Source organism: Poeciliopsis prolifica, unplaced genomic scaffold (genome assembly GCF_027474105.1).
Source record: "Poeciliopsis prolifica strain line A6 unplaced genomic scaffold, Auburn_PproV2 SCAFFOLD036, whole genome shotgun sequence".
NCBI classification, from domain to species: domain Eukaryota; kingdom Metazoa; phylum Chordata; class Actinopteri; order Cyprinodontiformes; family Poeciliidae; genus Poeciliopsis; species Poeciliopsis prolifica.
The window spans coordinates 4,773,341-4,793,857 of record NW_026562411.1 but is presented as its reverse complement, the minus strand read 5'-3'; the positions used below and the strand labels follow the sequence as shown (position 1 = coordinate 4,793,857).

General features: G+C 37.4%; 1 protein-coding gene across 1 annotated transcript; it reads right to left on the bottom strand.

The window, feature by feature from the left end:
• Positions 1–31: 31 nt before the first annotated feature.
• On the bottom strand, positions 32–19,881 carry LOC129374397 (kinesin heavy chain-like). The gene is made up of 30 exons (XM_055052793.1): positions 19,491–19,881; positions 19,008–19,075; positions 17,742–17,784; positions 16,457–16,726; positions 14,582–15,484; positions 10,280–10,367; positions 10,046–10,119; positions 9,872–9,976; positions 9,721–9,769; positions 9,587–9,642; positions 8,928–9,015; positions 8,595–8,719; positions 8,341–8,445; positions 7,844–7,992; positions 7,567–7,715; positions 6,472–6,641; positions 6,321–6,389; positions 6,043–6,249; positions 5,730–5,876; positions 5,446–5,634; positions 4,569–4,686; positions 4,402–4,478; positions 3,458–3,567; positions 3,250–3,351; positions 3,091–3,151; positions 2,922–2,993; positions 2,640–2,744; positions 1,971–2,187; positions 1,718–1,884; positions 32–1,545 (listed from the first exon to the last, which is right to left on the bottom strand). The coding sequence occupies exons 5-29, from the start codon at positions 14,711–14,713 to the stop codon at positions 1,736–1,738; spliced, it is 2,913 nt and encodes a 970-aa protein (XP_054908768.1). The 5' UTR covers positions 14,714–15,484; positions 16,457–16,726; positions 17,742–17,784; positions 19,008–19,075; positions 19,491–19,881; the 3' UTR covers positions 32–1,545; positions 1,718–1,735.
• Between the last annotated feature and the right edge of the window lie 636 nt (positions 19,882–20,517).

Sequence of the window (20,517 nt, the reverse complement as noted above, 5' to 3'; positions counted from 1 at the left end):
AATCCAAAAAAGAAAATTTAGAGGCTCCATATTTGACATCAGAAACACTTTATTTTTGTAATTGAAGAGGCCATAAGATTGTGCTTTAAACACTGGAGGAAAAATAATAATTTAACATCTATAATAGAAATATCAGCTTTTAGTTTAACGTAGGCCTGCAATGAAAAACTGCAAAAGACAGTAAAAATTCAGCAAAATAAATATAGTAAGTAAAATACAAATGTAAAAAAAATAATTGAAAATACAGTACAATACATGGATGAAAATAAATATAGAAAATGACTAAATATTAAATGATTAAACATTACAGGGAAAAAAATTGCAATCTAAACAAAATTATAACTAATACCATGATGAAGTAATGTTCAATAATTACACAAAACAATTACAGTAGACATAGTTCAATTATGTTAGTGAAATAAATACAGTAAAATAAATAGAATCATTGAAAATCAGTGATTGTGACTACAAATACCAGAAATAGCAAATACAGCACAACACTTCCGTAACATCTGAATCCCACAGACATAAACACACCACGGGTCTAACAGACACTATCCAGCTCATGATGCATTTTGGTGAGTTTGGTTTACTGTATTCTCTCTGGAAGAAACGTAATGTTTGTAGAATCTGTCAGGAGCAGCTGAGGAAATCTCCAGCAATAACAATGAAATTAAAAATTAATATAAAAAAGTATCAAAATGTCCAGTAATAAAATATAAAATGTTGAAAAAGGCAACACTTGGACAGGTAGGTTCAAACATTCACGAAAAGAACAATTGAAACTCAAGTCATGGCAGCAAAAATGATTAAAAAACAATTATTACAGCACTGTAAACTCATAAAGCAATGATGTGCAAATACATGAAATTATCTGAGGTATTTCTTTTTTTAAAGGTTTATACTGTAATACTGTAAATACAATTAAAATCAGATGACTAGGCGGAGTGTTTATTTGAATTATACTGCAGTTTAAAAGCATTATTATTATTATTATTATTATTATTATTATTATTATTATTATATTATTATTATTATTATTAGCTGTTGGAAGGACAAAGCCTGTTTCAAAAATTCCTAAAATGTCATTTCTAATATTGTTTATCAATCAAGACAAATACAAAAAAATCCAACCTGAGGTGAAAATACTCTGTTTTCTCAATTTAGTCAGGAAAGTGTCTAACAGTTCAAAGTTGAATAAAGATAATTCTTCTAGAATTGCACTGTGATGCATCAATGTGCATTACTTGGGTTGTACTTAAGAAAACAACAGCAGCAAGAGCTTTAGGCGTCTGTTTTCTAAAGTTCAGGTTTTAATACTGCAGAAAGACAAGATGAATTAAATGAATGGATCAGAGACACAGAAACTAAAACAAACAGCTTTGTTTTTCTGATTCAGAGAACAAGTCAAACTATTATTGGCTGTTGAAGAGGAAAATTGAGGAAATGAGTTTCCAGTAAAGGCAGAATGGTGAAGACAGGAGAGTTGAGTAAAGATGTTCAGAAACAAAGAATAAATAAACTGATCCACAGTTAGGCTGTTATCTGTAAAGACAGAAAGTCATACATTTTTAAAGAAAACTAAATAAAAGGGGAAAAAATAATAGCATTTGGAGTAATTACAGTTCAATTAATTCCTCATTTTTCTTCATATTAATTTAATTAATTAATCATCAGTCCTGATTGGGTCAAGCTACAGTGACCATCTGTTACTGACCTGGAGTCGCTTGTGGTTTCACTGTGGCTGTTGATGCTGTTGAGCTGCTTGGTGTCGGGAGGAGTGATGGCGAGGACTGGAGGCCACGCCCCCTCCTCTGATGGTCGGTTTAATAGATGGGGAGGAGGATGAGTGATGGTACTGGTGCCCGGCTCTGATTGGCTTGGCTGTATGGACGCAGGAACCATGCGAGTCAGCTGAAATCACACTCTTCAGATTACTGACTCAGTTTTCTGTAGGCTGCGGTTCTCACCAATCTGAGCAGAGTGCCCCCTCCTGGAGATGTTCTTGGACCGGACGGCCTCTTTGATCCGGTCCACCTCCTGCTGGTACCGTTTGCGGTCCCTCAGAGCCGACTCCTTGGCATTCTTCAGGGCCGTTTCCAGCACTCTGACTCGCTCTGCGGTGGCACGCAGCCGCCGGTCCAGCTTGGGCAGCTCGCAGCGCAGGTCTGCGTTATCCCGCACCAGCTGACAAGACGCAAACTTAAATTTAATCTGCTACAGTTTGTTATGAAACTGATTAAACAGATGTGACTCTTCATCACAGATCTAATTCACTTTTTTATAAAGGCACTTTTCAAGAAAAAAATTATTCTTATACTCAAACATATTTGAATCCTCAAACATTCCTGCAGATTTGTTTTGTACATTGACGTATTGCTAGTTAAGAAAGTATTATTGTTGTTATTTATGTATTTAACACAATGTTGAGGAACTTTATTGAAACTTTTAAAAATTAATCTCCTTAAATATTAATATTGTCTATTTTTAATGTAGTGTTTCAGTCTGTTTTGACACAGACGCTACCTTAGAATAGGACCTTTAATTTGAAACTACCCACTGATAATTATTGAAATCGTTCCATGCAGAAAAATAAAAACAAGCATAAAACCGATCACTGCTGTGCGGTGATATCTCACCTGTTTGTGGACTCTGCTGAGCTGCTCCAGGTTGTTCTCCAGGAAGATGATCCTCTGTCTCTGAGCCAAACTGCCGCCGGCCTCGTCGTTGTCGTTCTCTGAGCTCTGTTCAGCATGGAGGGAAAAAAGAAAAAAATCATCCACATCAGCAGGAGGAATCAGTTACATGTTTTAAATAGCATGAATAACGAAACAATTGAACGATCTGTAAAAGCATTTACAGATTCACATGATTACTGTTAAATAATCAGAACCTGAGAAGTCTGCTTTGTTTATTCTTACGTTCTTGACTCGAGACGTGATGTCTTGTATGAACTGGATCCGGAGGTTGGTCAGAGTCTGCAGCTCTTTGGTCTGTGAAACAAAAGCAGAGCTATTGACAGATCACCGATGCTCAACATGTTTCAGCTGAAAGTGCAGTTAAATGAATGTGGATGAATTAAACTCATACCACAGTTTCCTCCAAGCCCTTCAGATCCTCCTTGGCTTGTTCTCTCTTCTCATTCAGAAACCTGAAATTAAATCAGAAGACGTCAGAGTAAACAGAGATCTCATTTCATAAAGAAAGAAAGAAACTCCTGTTACAGGAAGCAAAGAGGGACAAACTTACTGCAGTTTCTGGAGTCTTTGCTCCTTGTTTTGGTCCTCGGCTCTGAGTTTGTCAAAGTCAGACTGAAGTTTTCTGTTCTCCAGGTGCAGAGCCTGATTAACACTGAGCAACAAACACAGAACCTTCTGTTATATGAAACGATACTCGATCAATCAGAAGTTACAATTCGGTTTAAGTCATAACTAATAACGGTAAAAGCAGTCGGTACTCTTTGAGCAGGTCGTTGTCTCTCTGCTTCTGTTCGATCTCATCGCGGAGTCGGCTCAGCTGTTTCTGATGAACCTCCCTGTGGTTCTCCATCTGTTCCTCCAACGTTCTCTGCAGAGCAGGTTTCCTGGTTAAACGTGTCACATAGTGCTGAACAATAATCAATCCTAACTAATAATTAATATTCTGTTTTTTGAAAACTTTATTTTTGGAAAATCTGGATTTCTTTTCTTGTGTTTCCATAGTTCAGAGAGATATCAGCCCAACTGTGTCCCACCATCTTGAACTAGATCACAGAAAATTATAAAAATATCAAAATGAGAAATGTTGAGCATCTTGTGAAGTTTTATCTTACTTCAAGATTTGAAACACTCAATACTTTAACACATTAACATCAGATTATCAGAAACAGCAAGACATTGCAGTCATGCAAATTGTTCACATTAAATATCTCATATCAAAATGTTTTTTTTCATAAAACTACATTTTTTTATCATACTTTAAGAAGTTATTTTTGGTAAATTTGCAACTTTATTCTACTAATATAATATGATGATTATGTTCTCACAATGAAACACAACTTGTCATTTCCTGGCCTTAATACTCTGCTTAACACTCACACAAGGGATCATTTAAATAAAATAATTTTTTTGAAAGTATTTTATTATTTGCAATTCCTTTTTTACAAAATAAAGTGAGAAAAAAAATCTCACTCTTAAATTGGAAATTGGCTCTGATGTCTCAATTAAGCTGGAAATTTGTGCCAATGATGATTACAAATAAGAAACACAATCACTGACTAATCAAAGTGAAAATATTGATAACTGAGATCAAACTGAGTTTTTGAAGAGAGACGACAGACTGAATGAAGCCGTTTCCTTTATCTCTGTTCGGTCGTCTCTTGCAGATTGTTAGAAATTCTGAGGAAGCTTCAACAATCTTTACCTTCATCTCCACAGCATCCTTCAGTCTGCTCATGTGTTCTTTCTCTTTGTCCATCACTGTCACCTCATGCATCTGACCTAGAAACATACAGAACAGTTTCGGTTTCATCATCATCCCTTGTCCAATCACAGAGCAGGACCTCCTGTAGACATGGTGATGACCCTGACCCTGAGCGTGTAGCTTAGCAACCTCCTCCATCAGAGCATCCTGACTCTCCTCCAGCTGCCGCTTCTTCTGCTCCATCCTCTGCAGGTCGACAGACAGGGATTCCAACTTGGCCTGAAGCTGCAAAAACAACAACAACAAAGTAAACAACAACAACCTGAAAAACAACAAACACAGACCATCCTGACTGGGTGGTCTGCCAAGGCAGCAATGCTTTTCTGTTTTCTGGCCACACACACTTGTGAAATGATTCATAAGCAAACATCTCTTTACGTGCGTTACCCATTCACATTCAATAAGTTAGAATTCCTGCAACAGCTCTGCTGATTCCACATTAAATCTTTAACTTCCTCAAAGGTAAAAGATTGTTCTGAGAAATAATTTATTTGTCAGAAGTTTTAAATAATCATGCCAGGAAAAGCAGTTTTGTCCAGATGGGGAATAATTAAAGATGCACTAAGAAATCGATTGTTGACTGGAATAGGACGATTCAAAGTTAACAGAGAAATAAGATGCTACTTAAAAGGAAACACTGTGTTCTGTGGTTCCCTCAGGGTGCAAGCGAGAGCAAAACCTTCTGCAGATAATACTGCAGGATGCTCTGCTTTAGTCTTCTTTTAACTTAGTTTTTATTTATTTTTAACAATAGAGAAATTTTCCATAGTTACAGCTAAATACATTCATTATAAGTTTACAAAATAAGGCAAAATGACAATAATACTGTCAAAAGTTATAACAATGAATACAATGCAATACTAAAGGAAAAAAACAAAATAAAAATTAATAATAAAGAGTTTTGTTTTTAATTCTGGTGTGTCTGTGGTCATCATGTTGCAGTGACAGCGCTCATGTGTCTTTCTTTAACCAGGTGTGTGTTACCTGAGAGACGAGCAGCTGGCAGGCGCTCAGCTCCTTCTCGTTGACCTCCATCTTGCCGGTGTTCTCCGTCAGGCTGACCTCCAGCTGTTTGCTGCGGTTCACCAGAGACTTGACCTCAGACTTCATCTTGCTGATGTAGAGACGAGCCGTGGTGAACTCCTCCTCCATCACGCCGCTCATCTCAGCCATCTGAGAAAACGTTAAACCATGCAGGAAGCAGTCTGTCAGGGAAGCTGTACACTGGATGCTTGTGGATGTCTGCCTGAAGAGCAGGAGAGTCTCACAGCTTTGAGCTCTGTGGTTCCGAGGACGCTGCCGATCTCACTGAGGTCTCTGATCAGCAGATTGACAATCTCTGCAGATCTCTTCTTGTGGTGAGTGCTGAGCTCCTGCATGGTGGACAACTCCCTCTGAACGGCCTCCAGACCCGCCTGCAACCACAGAACATTGTGGAACAACATCCAACATCAACCTCTTGAGTTGCTTAAACGTTTGAACCTCAAATATTATATGAATAGTTTTAGGAATTTCAACCTGAAAGACTTGGAGCTCATTGAAAACTACCGGCCAACACAAGCCTTCAGGTTGTGGACTCACCGTTTTGTGTGCCAGCTCCTCGTTCAGCTGCTCGTTGCAGCGCGTCTTGTTCTCCACCTCTTGGCTCTTGTGGTCATAGTTGACGGCCAGCTCCTCCAGCGCCTGCAGCACCTCCTTCACCTCCTCTTTAGCTGAATCGCTGTCCCTCTGCAGCCGGCTCAGCTCCTCCTGCAGACGCTCGTAGTCCTGGCTCCTGGACAGCAGCAGCTGTGGGAGCAGAACGTCAGCAGGGGTGCGGAGGAGAACGGGAACATTACACGAGCATCATGGAAACTCACCTCATCCTGCTCTATCAGCTGCTGCTTGAGCTTCTCGGACGTCTGACTGTGCAGGTTGATCTCATCGTCCTGAAACACGAGTCAGCAGTTTTATGGTTTCAGTTCTGAACTTCATCATCATCGTCCTGCTGCAGGTGCAGGTGAGACTCACCTTGTCGTCCAGCTGCTGGTAGAGGTTGGTGATGAGCGTCTCGTACTGCGCCTTCTCCTCCTCTGACAGAGGGGCGGTGGGCGGGGCTAAGCTCTCGATCACTGCTGGCGTCTCAGTGCTGATCTTCTTACTCCTGTTGCTCAGCTGCTCCTCCACAGGTACAGACTCACCTGGAAAGAGTCAGAAAGAGTCAGAAATCCCCTAGCAGCTTCAGTTTTCCAAAAATAATGATGGTTTTAGCTTTTGACCTGAACTAAAAACATAAAAGAAATATCAAAATGTGGGAAAAAAGTCAAGCTAATTTAAAATGTCAAAAAATGGCCACTGAGTCACTGAATATACTCTGTTATTAAGAAAATAAATCAACACTTTTTTTCTTAGCTCTGAATAATTTTTATTTTATCACAATTAGCATGAAAACAGAGTCAACAGTTTCTAAGATTAGCATTTGCAGCTCTGACACTTGAGTTGAAGTTTATAAACATTATTTTAATTAATAAAACAATGCAGAATTCTATAATGGTAATCAATTTTAATACATTTAAATTTTAAAAAATCCACCAGGTGGCGTCCTAACACAGTGCAGGAATGACTTTAAAGGGGCGTTTCCACTGCAGGAACATTTTCCAGAAATGTTTCCACAGGGAAGCCTGAACACAGATTACCTCCCATTAGAGCAGTAGTAGGTTTCTGGACTAATTTGCACAACAAGGGAATAAATACATCATAATACAGAGGTTCTTAACATTTCTTAATCTTTTTTATATTCCCAGTTTTTTGTGAAGTGATTTTCTGGTTTCAACAGCTTGAAAGCTCAGATTTTTTGTAAACTCTTTATTTTTTGCTTTGTTTGAAAATATTTAATTTCATGTTGAGTATGAACAGATTATACATTCAAATACATTAATGAAAACGTCCAATCTGCTGGAAATATTAATCAAATTATTCTAATTCAGCATAAATCCTCGGCTTTCAGCATCTGTGAATTCTCTCTGATTCACAGAAAGAATTCACAACCAATAATAGCAGCCACTGTTTACATCTTCATCACTGATTGTCAGCAACAGCCTTTTTTAAACTGTACATTTTCCTCACCTTTCCTCCAGCGCTTCAGCTCATTCTCCAGTTTCTGGATCATGATGCTCAAACTTCTGTTCTTTTCTTTCTCCTTCTCGTACTTTTTCTTCCACTCCTCGGCAGTCAGCTCAAGGTTGACAGAAACCGTGTTCTTTATGGTTTTAGCCCTGAAACATGAAATCAAACAGGACAAATTTAACACATGCTTTTTGCATGCTTGTTGCTCAGATCTCAAACTGATCCTTCAGAGCTACTAACAGACTGTTTGTCCTGAAAGTTAACATGGAGGCTCTACCTCTGACCAAACATGAGGGTGGACTTGCTCTCAGCCTCATTGTAAACAGAAGGAGAGCAGCAGATGATGATGGTGGTCCGACAGTTTCCCCCTAGAGAATCCTGCAGAATCCTGGTCATCTTGCTGTCTCGGTATGGGACGTGGGTTTTCTACATTTAGATACATAAAACACTGTGAAGATGTGATCTGTGAAGGTTCGTTATCTGGTTCCTTTCTGTCATGTTGATGCCAGTAACATCTAGAATAAATCTTTTTGTTGCAGTGACCTAAATTCTGATCAAGAACTGAAGGATAAATCTGTTTTAAAGTCTGCAACACCGACTCTTATAGTAAAGAATAGGTTCAACATATCCAAGTTTTCGCCAGCTTTTGGTTTTTGCTAACTTCTTCCCTTTTCCTCAAACAGAAGCATTTAAATCAGTCTTCCTATTTCTCTCCGTTTACTTGATCTGTATAAATGTATTCTCTGACCTGCGTAATGTGATTTTTTTTCTCACCGTTCCTTCACTGAGTGCAGCGATGACGTTCCCAAGAGCAGACAGAGACTTGTTGATGTTCTTTGCTTCATCCAACACAGAACCTTCAGCTCCAGTTTTACTGACCTGAATAAAGCATCAAAATTTCAGAAAGGGAAATATGTTTAAAAAAACATGAAAAGTAAACGTGTCAGATTAAAGAATATCATATGCCCTGATTATAGATAGTTGAAAATATGTTTTGTGAGTATTTCAATTCATCGAAGGAGTCAGACCTTCTCGCTGCCTGCCAGGTCGACCAGATAAAGTTTCCCAGACAGTTTCATCTCCGTCTCCACGTTCTCCTGCTTGATGTTGATCAGGAAAATGCTGTGGCTGCGAGAACTGTGCTCATTCATGTCTGCAGGAGGAAGTCAGGTGAAAAACAGAAATGTCAGCTAGAAATACAACAGATGCAGCTCAGCCATGATTTTTGATACTCCTGCTGAAGACTGAAGAGACACAAACACCAGAAACGATTCTGTTCTGACTCTGAGAAAGCTTGTAGCTGCAGTGAAGGGGAGGTGATAATAATGCTTGAGTAATATCAGATGCAGTGAAAGACTTACTGGTGACAGCGACATGTCTGTTAGCTTTTCCTTCATCGATCACGTCCATCACCTCCTCAGGACTCGACACAAAACGCTCAGTGCAACCCTGACAGAGAGCATGGAAACCTTAAACACAAGAACTCTATTCTCTGCAATTAAACAATATCCAACCATATACTGCAGTTGTACAAATTTGCAATCTGATATGCAGTCACAGGAAAAAGTTTCAAGTGCCTCAGACCCCCTTGCTTCTTTTTAACTAACTAAGTGAGAAAATGCATCATCATCATTGTCAGTGTGAGAACATGAGTGCAGGCAGAAATGTTGTCTGTCAGCTGGTCTAAACCATACAACTGTGGATTAACACAATTTTAAAAGGTAAAGGTAAACACAGTTACATTAGAATCAATCTGGAAAGGTCTGAAAATCATTCCTAAAAAATTTCATTATTCTATTGAAAGATTATTCAAAAAAATAAACATTTGCAACAGATACAAGTTTTTGGTATGCCAGGAAATTAACCCCAATGCAATGTCTCTGAAATAATCCAGGAATCGTAAGAAACTATAGAGCATCAATCAGCAAGAACTCTACAGATCTCAGTTTGCAAGATAAATGAATTGAAGTGATTAGAAAAAGCCTGAACAAGCATATAGAGTGACATGAGACTGAGGTACCTTGACATAGGGAACCCTGTTTTTATCCTCATGAACAGCCAGGTTGGTTTTTGACACTGAAACATGAAACTTTGGTCAGTAAATATTAACAAGTTCTTGGACCTTAAAAAAGCGAAACATCTGAAACGCCTCACCGTCCAGCAAGTCTCGGATTTTATCCAGATAAATCTCAAAGTAGGACACCTGCAGACAGAGAGGATCATAACACATGGATACATGATTGGAAACAAAAGGTACACAGCTGTACTGAGGTCACACAGATTTTTCTAAGGTGTTCCACATCACCTTGATGTGGAACTCCAGGTTCTCGTCCATGGAGTAGATGTGGTCAAAGATGTCTCTGGAGATCCTGGGGATGATCCCCATCATATGGGGGTCGTGCAGCTTCCCCTAAATAACAAAATAATGTTTACAAAGACAAACTAACACAATCTGTTTCTCACACAACAACACACTGACCTCCATGGTGTGAGTCTTTCCTGATGACGTCTGACCGTAAGCAAAGATGGTTCCATTGTAGCCTCCCAACACGTCTGGACCACCAAATATAGATACAAACTATTAATTTAACGCCACAAAAATAAAACAATGCAATAAACACTACATTTTATGATCTAGTTTCGCTTTAAAACAAAAGAAATGTTGATAATGTTACCATCATAATGTCTATGTATGGATTGGTATCAGCCTCACCTTTGACGATCTGTTTAGCACAGGTGTCATACACCTGAATCTGTTCAGTGCTTGGAGGAAAAACTCTGTCGAACACATACGGCTTCCCCTGAAACACAGGAAGCATTTTGTCAAAATAAAAGACTTTACCAAAGACCTCAAACTTACTCTGACACACAGGAACAGAAAAAAATCTCTCCAAACCAAAGATTTACAGTTTGGAGAGACTGTCTTTTTCTTTTTCAAAGTGCAGAAAGACACTTTCTACAAGATATGTTCAAAGTGGACAGAATATGTCAAACCTTTCTGACTTTTCATAAACCTTGCCGTCATTCAGAGTGATGCTTTGATTTGAAATGTGATGTCAATGACTGGCTTTTATTTGGCTACCCTCCCATCCCCATTTATGTTCTGGTTTGTTTTTATTTAGTTTTTTCTTGGGAAAAAAAAAAGCGACAAAATTAGAAAATATGTAAAAAAAAAAAAAAGAAAAAAGAAAAGAAAAAGCTATTATATAAATTTGTATACAGATTATTTTTATGTGCATAAACACATCTTCATATGTTCATGAATATTTGTGTGTCTCCTGCCAACAGCCTATAAAAACCTCTAGAAGCTGCTGGCATTAAATTGATCAGAGGACAGTTTGAAGATTTATCAGCAGCCAACAGATTTAAATGTCACCTCAAAACAAAATCAAATGAAAAAAGGAGAAATAATGAAAATCTCCCCAAACTACAGGCTTGGACCAGGACATGTTTACATATTACTAATATGTAATTTGCAAAATCTATTTTTTTAAGCAGTCATAAAGAGACATAATGAGCACAAATGACCTGCATTGAATCAACATCATACAAGTAATTTAGCTTGGTGGTTTTTTGCTGATACTGTTTTGGAGAACAGTATCAGCGGAACTATAAAAAATTGCTGAACTACTAAACTGAACTGGAGAAAATGCCTTCCTATGTCTAACATTCAAAATCCTAAAAATATTCTAAGCTGCATTTTGAATGGCTTGAATTGAAGCAAAATCAATTCAATGGCTTGAATTGATTTTGCTTCTAGCTGATTTTGCAGCTGCTTTTTTGTGTCTTGAAGAGGAATGAGCACTGAGTCGTAAACAGAGAGACAGTCAGCTCCTTCCTGCAGCTCTACTGGAATTACAGGCTTTTACCTGAGCAACAAAACTTAAAGACCAGACTATATCTATGTGCATGTCAGCTAGCTGCTAAAATCTTACTTAAATAAATCTGTTTATTTATTTAAGTAAGACTATTTTATATTTAATTGCTCCTTTAAAAATCAGAAAGTTCTTAAAATCTGGGAATATGACATACTTTTTTAGTTCTATTAATCTGTTGGTACATAACAGGAAACAATTTAAGAATCACAGCTTCTTTGTAACAAACCAGCAGACCTAAAAAAATGACGAAAAGGTTGATTGGTATAAAGCAACAAGTCACCAACTGCTTGCAGCATCGAACTACTTACTCTGCACCAGGTTACCCCAAGCTGATACACACAGCTTACTTTGAATTATATAATGATGATAATAACGATTTATCTAATTTTGGAACAGCTCTGTGGGATATTCATATGGTCATTCGAGACATCTGTTTGTTTTTTGTGTTTTCTTAAAATGCCAACATTTCCATGGAGAGGTGAAGTCGACCTGCAGTCGTTTCTCCTCCGAGCCACCAAACCAGGATATGGCAGCATGAAAACTGTTAAAATTTGAAGGGTCAGCTGACTTTACAACACAGGGCAGAGGGAAGCCATGAAAGACAGACGGTTGGACCATCTGGCTGTTGAATGTAAGGCCAAGACTCGACAGGACCGCAGAGCAGTGAGGTACCAGATCCTGTTTTTAAAGAGGGTGTATTGCAGACTTCCTAGGCACATAATGTCATTTATACCACAATCAGGAAACTATGGCTACATTGACACAGCAGGTTTTGATGATCAATTCCAGTTTTTTGGTTGGTTGTTCATATTGCTAATTAAATGCCATTACAGTCAGACTTCTGTGTGAACCGACAAGCACAGAAGAAGAACGCTGACGGCGAACAGCCTCGCATTAAATAAAAGCAAAGTAAGTTATGTTAATGGAAGAGAACCAGCAGTGAGTCTCTTCTTCCTGTCTTTAGATCAAGCAGGTCAATTTCACCTGATGTAGTGATGCAGAGGAAGAACATGTCTCTTTAACAAAGATGAACCATTTAAAGTACAGCAAACGCAAATGAAGATGGCATCACAAAAACAACAGAAACAGAAGCAGCTTATCAGAACAGAGCTATGCAGACTTGACTATCCAGTCTAAGCCTCACAAACTCGGATAACATCTGATCATTTGATAAAACTACCCACAGCTGAAGTTTAGTGATTTGTTCTTTGGCAGGGCATCTAAAGTTCATGTTAAAGGCCCAGATTGATATGTAGAAATGTAGGAGACGAACCTTAATGCTTCCTTCCTATGATGCCCTTTGACCTTTGACAGGGAGAAAACAACATTTTAAACATTATATCTCCTTTAAAATAGATAGTTTTATGCTGCACAACTCAGATAAGTTGTGCAACAAAAGAAAAGAAAGCAAAGCAAAAGAAAGAGTAAAATAGAATAACTCTATAAAAGCAAGTAACTAGTTGATCAATTTCAACCTAATATCAATATGGAGTTTATGATTCCCTTTTCTACTCTTTTGTAAAATAAAGCTTAGAGTGTCTTTAGTCATCAGAAAAAAACAAATTGTTAAAAATCTCCTTCTTTCCCCTTATAAACTGATCAGTAAGCTACTCTAAATCAGTTTACTTGGATTAGATTTTTCCATTTAAAACTAGCATCTTTCTGTTGGTACAGTTTAATCATTCAGTTTTCAGTTCCTGTAAATTCAGATGCAAATATCTAAAAATAAAAGATAAACTGATGATTTCGAACTTATTATTTGATTGTGACACAAACTGTCAATAAAGTCGGCTTCAGTGCGCCAAAGCATCAATCCATCCATTACATTTAATGATCCTGAGTCGGTTTCTTGCTGCAGGTCTGTCTGTTTCAATAAGATGCCTGTCGTCATGGTGACTGCGTTTCTGCATCCCCAGGGAGACGGCTGAGACGACTGGACCAATGAGACGGAAGAAAAATGATTGCTGCTGAACGATGCCAGACACACACAGATAAATATGCACACACTCTTTTTCTCTCACACACACACAGCCAACCTCACAGTGAGTTCAGCGTCTGTTTAGTTGTCTTCACTCCGTGGATCTGAATCTCTTAGCAATTTTTTTTTTTTTCTTGATCTGTTGCTGCTGGTCACATGACCACTGTCAGCCCCCACCTGCTGTCATGGTAACAGGTTATTTCCCATGAGGTCTTTCAGAGTCTCCATCCCCCATTTTTTGTCAGAATGAAACCAGAAATCAATATGTTTTTGGAGGAAACTGACTTATTTGCATATCAAGCATTCACTCTAACTGGCTATTCCAAAGATTCAATCCATGTTGAGATTTATGAATATTCTCCATAAGCTGCTAATTGTATTTTAGCTTCATGCAGTTGTTTGAAGGTCCAGGCCTAAATCTGATTAGTGGAGGAGACAAAGTTTCCTTCTGTTGTAACAGCAGATCTTAGCTTCCCAGTCCACAGACTTTGTTTTTATTTTTCTGCAAAACTTTCCAAACAAGCTGAATAAAAAAAATTCCATCTGCAAACAAACTCTCTATAGAGAGAGACTCAATAATAACAAACTGCTTCATATCTGTCTCATTATTTTCTGTCCCTGAAACTTTCAGAACTGGGTCAGCCATTCATTAAAGCAGAAGTCCCTCCTGAACTCTCAGGTCAAATTAGTCCTGGATGTTTCAGCTGAAAGCAGCAGATTGAAAATGACTGCAGCTTATTTCATATAAAAATAGTAGTGTTTTTTTATTTTCCAGCTGTCCTTGAAGGGATGCACTCCAGTATGTTGTTTTCTTCTTTCATGTGTTCAGACATGTTAATCAGAACTTTAACTGAATGTTATGATTATTGGTAAAGGAAATGAATGAGTTGGCAAAAATGTCAGTTCAGCCGCTTCTCCTTTCTAAAAGAATCAAATTATCAATTAAGATTTGGTTTCAATCAAGCATTCAGCCACATATTAAACAAACTACCAGCAGCATCTGTTAAACATTGTTTATTTTATTTTTTCTGTTTGTGTTTCTATTGTTGCAGCACGGACACATGCACGCGCAGACACAGCAGGAGGGCGTGTCTGTGAGGTAAACGGGTTCGGCTCGGCTCGGCTCGGCTCGGTTCGGTTCGGTTGGGTCAGGACTCACCGCCAGCACCACCGTGTCCTCTCCGTTGAATTTGGGGATGAATTTGTCTCCGCGGCTCCGCTCCGAGTCGCTCAGCGGCCTGAAGCGGCACATCACCTTCACCCCGCACACCCCGCACTCCGCAACCTCCATCCCCGCACAGTCCGCAACAACAAAGACAGGAAGAGAGAAGTGGACGGAGCCCCGCCGGACCTGCTGGGAATCGGGGTTCGGTTCGGACACAGTGAGCGGATAAGACTGATGAAGCTCGGAGCTCCGGTCAGCGTCTCTCCATCAGGATGCTGAACACAACACTGCCAGCTCCCACAGGTCCAGCCTGGAGCGCTGAGCCGCAGAGAACTCTGGGAAATTGAGTCTTCATACGGATTTATGATCTGATCGATCAAATAGTCGGATCTGTGGAGTCCTATTAACATTTTTCCCTCGTATAATGATTTTATAAGCTGACTCTGTAGCTTTAATTCTTCATTATATTATGTTATTATTCACTGGCCAGTTTATTAGACACATACATGCTTTATTATGATTTCATATTAACAGGCAGAGTGACATGAGACTGCAAAACAACTCAAAGCAACTGGAAAATGACCAGTTTGGGGCAGAATCACACATTTGTCTCTTTTCTGCAGGGAACATCCTGTGTTGGGTTATGATTTAACCATTTCAAGAAAGTGGAGACAAAAGGCCAAGTAATGTAGACATATAACTTTTTCTCAATGGCTTCGATTGCCTGATCGTTTTGTTGACAAGTCAGTAATCCTGGTTCTGTCTCATGGAAGAAAACATGAACATCAAGCACAACATTTTTATACACTTCAGACCATTTTGTTCCGGCAGTTGAATAGTCAGGATCTCTGGTGTGATGCATCAGAACCAAGATGATCGGTTTCTTCACTGATGCCACTGAAACAGTAGACAGATGTGATTAGAACCAGAATCACTGGTTTATCCAGCAATGAGACTGAAACACATGGAAAAAAGTAGAGTTGGGATGATTGTTGTTAAATCTTTGCACACATGAGGTCAATAATTTCTCTACTCAGTTTAATCATAGAGTTCTAATGACAGACAGCACCAACAATAGAAAACATCTGAAAAGTTTTCCATTAACTGGTGAAGTTCTGATGTTACGAATTATAAGGAGACAACAGCATTTTCAAAATGTGTTCAAAATTATAGCAGTGTGTTCAAACGTAGTGAGTAAATCTAAATATCTTTATGGTAGCTGAATTTTTCATACCCAAATGTAACTCTATTCTAATCTATTCCAACTCAAAACATGCATCAAACTTCTTCAGTCTACAGAAAGTGAAGAGAAGGGAGAATGTAGCTTTTCAAAGATATATTGTCAGCATTTTCACTTCCAAACTAGCAACATTTGCTGTGTACCTTAAAACACTGAGCAATAATAATTTGCATATCCGCTGTTTCTAAGGATTGGTTTTCATTGGTGTTAAATTGCTGACCCACATTTGTCACCTGAGACATGATGCCTGTACTATCATGTCTCACTGGTTATTGATTCAAGGCTGATATTTTTATGCATAGTTGTATTTCTGATTATTATTGTAATTCTTAATAAATGAGTCTGTGTAAAGCAACTAAAATTCCCTTAGTTGATAAGTTAGGAGGGGGAAACACCTGTATCCTGTTTTAAAGTGCAAATTCTTAGTAAATCTTATGTTTCTGTTTACAAGATAAGAATCCACAACATTTTCATGGATTAGGAAATGGCTTTGAGAATTAAATATCTATATCAATTTGAGAAATAACATAGCCGGACATATTTGCTTGTAAAATATTTGATCTGTTAAATAGTTTTTAGGATGACCATAATTCCTGTAGTGACACAACACAAACAAAGATTTCCATTACCTTGTGGATTTGTCATTACTGATTCCACATCTGAACCAACGCGTGAGGTGATTGGACAAAAGACAATGATGACCGAAGATTCCTCTGGACTTTGTTTTTCCTCAATTGTAGGAGCCAGCCAGTAGGTTAACAAGGAGATTGGCAGATAGCTTTGCAAGTAGGTTAGACAGAAGTTTTTGTTATCCTTCACTTTTTTCATTATTGCTTCATCAGCACCAAAAGTCTGCCCATTGGTGAATCGGAAGATGTTTACTGTGGGCCACAATCCACCTTTAAATATATATATCAATTTGAGAAAAAAATAGAAAAGGTTAAGATTCATATTTACAAGCAAAAACAGACAATGAAATGTCTTAAATGTAATCTCCAACTTATATGAGATAAGTTGGATAAAAAAAAAAGAACCACTCATATGCAGCCATCCAAAATCCAAATTTGCCCAAATTAAAACACTTCTGATGTTTCTCAAATTGTTCTGACACTTAGAAAAATGAAAGATTCTGGATGTGCTTCACAGTCTTTGGCCCTTCATTTTAAAGTGGAAAGAGCTTTATAACAAAAGTAGCAGCAACAAGACTTTACTGAAATACTGAAAGAAAAATCAAATCTTTGATCTGAGTTATGCATTTCCCTTCCCACAGCATTTTTCTATTCAGTTTGCTGCCAAAGTTTTTTGTGATGTTAGAAATTAAGCAATGGAAATAATTTGAGTGTATGATGAATGCAACTTTGGATAATGGCAAGCTTAATGTAAAATTGAACAGAAAGCAACAAGGAACTGAAAAATTCTTGTACCCTTCTACTGACAACTTTCCACAATGAGTCGGTGTTGATCTTTTAACCTCTACAAATTGTGGTCATTTGTACAAAAATGCAAATGTCAAGACAATCTTAAACGGAACATTGTTTCTGGTTCATCAGATTCACTGTAAGTAGTGAGAGATTTTAGACGTACAAATGCTTCAAGAAAATGTTCTGAATAATTCAATTGTGTTTCCATTTGTGCATGCAGGCTATTGCAGATTTTCAGTGTAGTGTATGTTCATTTCAACATTATTTCTTTTACAAGCAGACTATACTAGAATTGATTCATTTCTACCAACAAGGTATTTAGAAACATGTATAAAAAGAATCATGTTAGATGTAGAGATTGTTAAAAATATTCCTTTACAACAGGTCAATTATCTTCAGAATGGTTTTTAATTTTCCTCAGACGTAATCAGTGATTCAGCCTATTTGTAAGTTAAAGATGAAACATTGTTTCAGTACAAGTAAATGTACAAACCCCAGGAAGAACTTGCCAGTTGTGCTTCATTTTGAGCCTGTACCTGCACACAGAAAAAAAATTGCACACAAACAGAAACAAATACAACTTTACAATCTGCCAGCTTGAAGTTTTTCAAAGGCAAGTACTCTAAAAGCATAAACATTCAGCACTGTTTTATTCTCACATCAGTTTCACACAAACTGAGTAGCAATGATTAGAATCCTCACAGTTTGGATGTTAGTATTGTTGCAGGGTGAAAGTTTTTCATTTTTTATTAATTTACTGAGCTTGAGTGACTCTGTGCAGCCAATTTATCTGAACGGGGCATATTAAGTGTCCAATGTGCAAATGGTTTTCTTGTAACATTTGTCCAAATGTCAAAAAAGAACATTTGGGTAAAAAATTAGAACAATTTTTACTGCACAGTGCTAAAAGTCTGGTAGTCAATATCAATAAAAGAACCTCCATTTCCATCATAAGCTGGTAACCTGCAGGACAGCAGGCAGAGTACAGCATAAGCAAAGATGAAACCAACAACTGACCAGAAGCACCACTAACCACAGAAATAGCTGAAAATATGAATGTAACAAACCAACAGTTCTTCACGGCTGTTTCTGTTTCCACACAGAGACCCTTGATGCTGCCTCATACCTGGACTTGACTTTTGTTTTAGCTTAATATTGTAATCAATTTGTCTCAGAAGTTGGAACTCAGATCTCAGGATGAGAAAACACTGACACATATAAACCTGAAGATTTAAAACTTATGGTTGGATATGAATAGAAGTTTAAGAATGGAAAACACATGCAGAAATAAGATAATTGGTCCAAACGAGATGAGTCTAGTGAAAAAAATCTTTTTGGGAAAAAATGGCTACGATAGGGTCAGCCAGAAGTATTGACTACAAAGTTTTAAGTCAGACATAACAAATATTAAAACAAATTACTTATAAAAAAAGAATCTTGTAAAAATAGAAATATTAAAACTGTATGAAGCAATGTAACTTTTGTGTTAAAAAGTGTTCAGTTTTGGATTTAAATTGCAACAAATTACTGACAAAGTCTTCATTGTGATACCTTCAAATCTGAACTTTAAAATTAAGGACTGTTCTTAGCACACATATATGTGCTTAAATCAAGGTTGAGATATCCAGAATTAATTGATTTTTATAATATCAGTTGATTTGAGAACAAAACCCAGTTTCTAAACCTTCTTGCTGAAATATCCATGTTGCTTGGAAGACATCAACTTATTATCAGAAAGAAGAACATGAGTATATCTTACTGATGAAAATGGAGGACTTGGCGAGTCTGTTGTATGTTCTTCTACTGCACCAGTCTCCTCATCAATGACTGAAGCAGAGTGAGAGGACAAAGCATGTGTTTTTTATTTTGTAGATTATTCCACATTCGCAGTATACTGTGAAGCCAGAGACATTTGCTTGAGAAAGTTAGAAGTTATAACTCAATGCCAGATTTCTGTGTCACCCTGTTATCTTTGCTGCAAGTAAGCAAAACATTCATGCCAGTAGATTTTGTGAAATAATTTGTTTTCTGTATGCAAAGCAAATTAGTGTGAACATTCAAAATTAAACTAAGATGTTTGGAAAAGCTGTATTGAAACATGATTGATCTGTGTAACAGCACCTTGGGGTATTTTTTAAAACAATTTTATAGGGGAGCTAATCATTTTGAACTGAAAATTGAAAAGAATATCAGTTCTAACTTCAAGAATGGAAGGGGAGCAAGAAGAAATCCACATACTCACATACAAATCCGTCCACTATGTTTTCACCATTTTTCTCATGTTTTATGTCAGCTGGCTTTCCTGCATTTTCTTTTTCTCCTTCTGTGGCACTGCTGTCATTTAGGGATGGCTCCTCTTTCTCACCGTCACAATTTCTAGACCCTGGAGGCTCTAGAAATTTTCCAGGGACATCGTTCATCGTAACCCAGAAGAGAGTGTAACAAAGCTGTTAGAACATTTCCAATAGAAATAGGAAGTGTCTGATAAAGTCTGAGATGAACAAACACATTTAGAGACAGATGAAGAATGTGATACTAAGAAATTTAAAAGCTACACAAGACAATGTACAAAAGAATGTAATGAAGCGACTGAAATATTTTTGTGTAAGACTTCACTCTAATACCAAAATTTGGCAAATGTTTCTTCACATATAAGTAACTTAATGTAATTCATGAAATAAAACTAGTTAAGATTAATTGTACTTGTATTTTGATGTCTACAATATGAGAATGTATCTGAAATTTGGACAATAAATGCATTCTACCATTGTTTTTTCAATCTAAATAAAGAAGTAAAGATCTTTTTAATACGCTGCTATTTTAAATTAGGTATTTAATTTAAAATAAGTTTGCTTCAAATTAGGTTAAATGTTTAATATTAATTAGAGACTCAAGATTCTGCTGGAGCCAATGACTTGAAACCACTGGGTTCCTTTCTTAATAAAATACTTCCCCTGTGAAAAAAACAACTTGTCATTTATCCAATTGTACTTTTCAAATTACTATTTACTATCTTGCTATATTATAGTAACACATGAAAAATATTTTTTATTGTTATTTTTCAAAACTAAAACTATTTTATACAAAATAATAAATTTGAGAGAAACTTAACCTATGGTTCAGTGCAGGTATTTTATGTACAGGTATATATTTCAACATGCTTGATCAGATTTGTGGAGTGTAGAAGTTACACATTTCGTGGGCCACAAATTCTTCCACCTGAGCTGTGGCTCTCTGCAGCTCCTTCAGAGTTACCCTGGGCTCTTTGA